Below are 5,280 nucleotides of genomic sequence, written 5' to 3' on the forward strand. Positions count from 1 at the left end.
AGGAGGCGGAAATTGAGATGTTAAAAGTTTCATTGGGAATGACCAGAATGGGAAATGAGTACATCAGAGGGACAGATTAGGTAAAAAAAAAAAGCAAGGCTGGGATGTTTTTTTTTTTTTTTAAATCAGAATACGGATATATTGAAAGATGGAGCTACCAGCAGGAGGAAAAGAGGAAGATCTTAGAGAAGACATGTAGAACATGCAGTGGGTTGGTGTGACGGGGGATGCCGATATTCTGCTGTGGAGTTCCTAAAAGCGAGCAAAAAAGAAGAAATGCATCTCAGGCAAAAACAAGTTATGGTGGTGTGAGTATAAATATATAAGTTTAGTTTCTGTGAATTAGTTATCTAATTCACAGTACAATATAAAGAAATTAAATAATCGTTTATCTCATTTGTCCTAGAAAGAAAGTCAGCTACTCTCTCGAAACAGGTGACAGGGGCGTTAACGTTACGTTTCTGTCGCAGTCAAATGACGTCACCAAGAAGGCACGGTGGTGTTTTCAAGTAGCACGAGGATTTTAACGCCACTCTTCGAAGAAGTTCGGTAAGTGGCGTATAAACATCTTACAGCCGTACACTTACGAACTGTTATACCAACATAAATAACCTCAAATAAGTCGCTTAGTTTCATCGTCGTTATGTGTACTATAACACAGGCTAACATGTGAGGCACTCAGCTAACTAGCTGGTTACCGCACTGGATTTCAGTTTGCCTGAAATATTATTACATGTCGTTAAAGACCGTAATACATATTATTATTATTGTTATTATTATATTTCTGATGGTATTCTACTTGGCTGTTTGTCTTAACTCTTTTCTATGCACTGCTGTATGTGTATCAGGTTTTTACAATGTCTCCCTCTCACGTTGTCTATTTGCTGTCCTTCCGTGTAAATGCAACACACTGATGATAAATTTTAGTCTTTAAGCTTTACCGTTTCTTTGGAAATTCCTATAACGTTACCACAGGTCACAGACTAGTGCACTCCCAGTGCCAGTCCCGAGCCCAGCTAAATGGAAGCGTTTTTATGTTCCTGAGCAAGATCTTTGTTTTTTCCCTGGCTGGTCTCAAACGCGTGCTAGTTTGTGCCCATGTACACAAGATAAAGATTTTGCAGTTCCATATTTCCACCAGAGACCCAGATAATAGGTTGATTAAAGTCATTCCGGCATCTGACTTGGATACCTCCTGGATGCCTCCTAGGCGAGATGTTTTGGACATGGGGGAGACCCAGGACTCACTGTGGAGGCTGTAGCTGTCACCTGGCTTGGGAGGGACTAGGTTTCCCCCTAGAATGAGCTGGAAGAGGTGGCTTGGGCTTCTCTGCTTAGATTGCTGCCCCCGTGACTCAAACTCAGATAAGCTGTATATCCAGAAGTGCAGGCAATAAAAAGGATGAGGTTGGAGCGACTGGGTAATGTAGTGGTTAGCTCTGTAGCCTCACAGCATAAAGCTGGTTCCCCTCTCCTTAGCATGTGCCTGCAGGTTTACTTCAGGTATTCTGGCTGCCTCCCAGAGTCTGAATATATGAAGAGATGGTTTGAGCAGGTGATACAAATGCTGAAATGCTACTGTGGGGGCCCATGCTCAAGTCGATACCACCGCCTTACTCTACTGTCCTGTCAAAAATGAAGGCTAAATATGCTACCAGAAAAGTAAAACAAAAAACAACAAATAAATAAAACACATATAATATCAGCAAAGGCCTTTAGCTACAGATATGCTTGTTTTTTTTCACCCAGCTCTTCAGCCACATTATGACTCCTTATCCACTTTGATTCCATTTTTCACCAGACCATGAAATCTGCATGTACAGACTCACCAGTTAAATTGGGTGAAATCATTGTCCCCAAATAAGGTTAAAATAAAAAAATGTAAATGACAAAGCAATATATTTTCCCCCCTGGAGGTTATACTTTTGCTGTTGTCTTTACCTTTTGCAGATTTCAGTTGTGCTGTGTTTATTGCTTATTATGCCTCTTGTAGAATCTGCAGTTGTGTGTGTCACCTTCACTGGGCAGGAAGAATTTGTGAATTTATGTAGTTTATAAATCAAACTCCAACATCAGCCCTCTGTGTACTGAGAGGGCTTTTTTTGTTTTTTGAGCAGGTTGTGCAGGAAAATGTTAATATAAAAAGTTATAACACTATAAAACTTGACTGAATTAGTGCGTTTTCATTTGACTTACAGCATTTTCTGATATCATCTACACCTTTTTGACCACTGTTTTAAGGCCCATGGCCATAACTGAGCTTTTTGGGGTAAAAAGAGGTGTTGATAATCAGGTGGCTTTCCAGGCACGTCTAGAATCAGGAGCAATCTATGAATCTGTGAGTGTGTGATCAGCGCAGAGACTGCCAGACAAACACAGGGAATCACTGGAGGAAGAACATGATAGAGAAAGTAAATAATTTCCACAAATGCATCCATGCTGATTGCCGTTCTTTCCACAGGTGAAATGGCAAAGAATAAACAAAAGGGGAAAAAACAGAAGAACGTCTTTCAAGTGGCAAACAAGCACTTGAAGAACAAGACCAAAGTGAAACCCGTCACAACAACACTCAAACATGTAAGATCTCTTTCATCTCTTACTCCCGGTTTTTTTTTTTTTTGGCTTATTGGGTTTTGTTTTTGTACATGTATTATGTATTGTTCGTGGTGTTTGTTGCATCTGCTCTAACATGATTGCGGTATCACAGATCAATACAGTGAAAAAGGAGAAAGTGGAGAGTCTAAATCAAATCTTCACAGAAGTCCAGAGGGATGTTAAGAGCATTTCAAAGTCAGTCGCTCCTGAACCAAAGAAACAAATACAGGTAAAGGAGGAAATCATGGACTTTTAACATTCTTTTACCTGTGTTTTTAAAACAATTCTATTGCTATCAACATATATACTTTTAAATTTCTTAGGTTGTCAGAGAGCCACCAAAGGAATCTGTAAATATCGACAATGCCGCTCAACTCTTCTCTCAGCTATAATGGTATAAAAATAAGTGATTACCACGAACAAAGATGATGGACTGAATATGCTCTCACAGCATTTTGTCATTTCTCTTCGAAATGAGGACTACAGATGAGCTGCCAAGAACCTGCTGCATTGATATGGGAGTGAAATCTCATGTGCAACTCAAGGTTTTTGCATATTATGTGCACAAAGAAATCAAATCCAATTACAGAGTTGAACACTGTCAATTGTAACGTTCTTTCAGATTATGCACCTTTGTGTATTTTATTAATATCTTTTAGACTTATACACGTTATTGTCATTATTGATTCTCAGAAAATGCTTACGTTAGAGCAGATTCAAACTCTAATGTTATATATGGCACGAACAATAAGTTAAATGAAACAAAATAAAGTGTTGATATGTCAGATGACTCATCTTTTCAGTAACCGATTCTCTTTAAAACTCTTTGTGTACCTTGTAGTCATTTTTCAATAAACTTTTCAAAATAATTCTCCCAACTACACGAATTTCATCCTGCCCTCTTTGATTTTTGTTTTTCTTTGTAGTTCAAGGTTTCACCCCCCTTTGACATGTTTTGGTGTCTCATTTAGAACAAATGAAGACACAGAGGAGATCACTGTGACTTCTATTTGTGAAGATGGAAATGCTCGCCTCTGAGTTTCGGTACGAGTGGTTCTTATATAAAATGTGACCTGCCAAATTTAGTGCTCCAGTGCGAGTAAGGCCTATGCGTTTTTATTCGTTTAGAATGACCTAACAATAAGAATATTTGTGCTTTTGCTGCCCTTGAAAAACATTTTTATATCTTATATCGAATTAGATGAAAAACTGAAAAAACCAATTCGAAAGTTTTATTTTATCTCACGTTGGAAGGTGAGAGTGATGTACATTATCAAAACTTGCATTCCCTATAGTCCTTTAGTTTTAATTTTCAAACTTTTAAGAAATACAGTACTGTGGAAGAATCTGGAGACTTTTTTGATTATTTCTTGATGTTTTGGTTCTAGGCAGCCAGATTTTCTTGTAACTGTTTGTAAAATGGTCTTGAGCAGTACTCCAGGGTTTCTGAACGTCTTTCAGAGTTTTTGCTTTGGAGCTTGGACCTCACCATCATTGAAGCAGTCTGGGATCATCTTGACAGAACAGAACAAAAGGCAGCCAACATTCAAAGAATTTTGGATTGTCCTTCAAAAATCCCAAAGAACTATTCCTGAAGATTACTTCAAGAAATTACAGAAAAGCTTGCCTTAAAAGAGTTCAGGCTGTGTTGGAGAATAAAGGTTACCAAACCAAATATTAACTTTTAAGTTTGTTTGAACTACAAACTCAATTTCCTCCCTTATATACTGTATTCCCATGTGTGCTTGCAGGTATTTCAGTAACTTCTAACTCCTACCAGTACTTGATTAAATTTATATTAGCATGACAACTTGTTGACTTCTATTGATTTGACTTTCATATGGACCAAACTATACTTATAAAAATGAACTGGTAGCATTACGTATGCTTTTGATATATTAAAACCATCCATCCATCCATCCATCCATCCATCCAAGCCAGTTATAGTGCCATTAGAATTTATAACCTAATATTACTGAGTGGAAATTATTGCTCAACTTCTGGAAACCCATAGTGGTTCTGATGCTGTGTTGGCACCAGCACCAGATATTGTTAGGTGGAAAAACATGAAATTGATTCTAGATTAGGAACTGGCAGAACATCGGTGGTAAAGAGGTATTACTGGCAACCTAGGTACACACCTGGAGAGAATCAGTTAGCTGCAATTGCAATCTCATTGCTACATGCCACTAAGGCAAACACACCGGTCCGTTACTTATTTTCCAAACGTTCTGCAGTGAAAGAATACAGTGATATTTTTGTCAAGTCGTATCAAGCTGGGTTTTGCTGTTTCTGTGGACTGCATTATGTTGTTTGGCGCCTGTGCGATTTCATCAGCTAATAATGTACAAACTCTATTTGTTGGCCTCACACCGTCATTTCTATCAGAAGGGCAGCTGAAAATGAATTATAGATTTTTTGCCTCCACCTGCAAGCAGAGAGCCGTTATCAGTATTCTGCTGCTGCATCCCGCTGTAGCAACTTGACATCAGAGGTCACGGGTGTACGAGCACCAAGCTGATTGCTTGTCTCGGTGGCAACCTCTGACTGAGTTAGTTGGTCAATAAATTTGGGGTGAGGTAAGAGCACAAGTGAGGCTGGTAAACAAATCTGCACTTGGCTGTGTTGACATAAATAACCTGGCAGATTAGATTTTCAAGGTGAAGATGACATGATAGAAATACT

General features: G+C 38.6%; 1 protein-coding gene across 1 annotated transcript; it reads left to right on the plus strand.

The window, feature by feature from the left end:
- The first annotated feature begins 394 nt into the window (after nucleotides 1-394).
- On the plus strand, nucleotides 395-4,378 carry rbis (ribosomal biogenesis factor). The gene is made up of 4 exons (XM_080865154.1): nucleotides 395-549; nucleotides 2,462-2,577; nucleotides 2,708-2,824; nucleotides 2,919-4,378. The coding sequence occupies exons 2-4, from the start codon at nucleotides 2,467-2,469 to the stop codon at nucleotides 2,985-2,987; spliced, it is 297 nt and encodes a 98-aa protein (XP_080721280.1). The 5' UTR covers nucleotides 395-549; nucleotides 2,462-2,466; the 3' UTR covers nucleotides 2,988-4,378.
- Nucleotides 4,379-5,280: the final 902 nt, after the last annotated feature.

Source organism: Rhamphochromis sp. 'chilingali' (assembly GCF_963969265.1).
Source record: "Rhamphochromis sp. 'chilingali' genome assembly, chromosome: 18".
Classification (NCBI taxonomy): Eukaryota; Metazoa; Chordata; class Actinopteri; order Cichliformes; family Cichlidae; genus Rhamphochromis; species Rhamphochromis sp. 'chilingali'.

Coding starts and splice junctions, on each gene's coding strand:
- rbis (XM_080865154.1), top strand. CDS start 2,467: ATGGCAAAGAATAAACAAAAGGGGAAAAAACAGAAGAACGTCTTTCAA. Junction 2,578..2,707: donor TCACAACAACACTCAAACAT/GTAAGATCTCTT, acceptor GCGGTATCACAG/ATCAATACAGTGAAAAAGGA. Junction 2,825..2,918: donor AACCAAAGAAACAAATACAG/GTAAAGGAGGAA, acceptor TAAATTTCTTAG/GTTGTCAGAGAGCCACCAAA.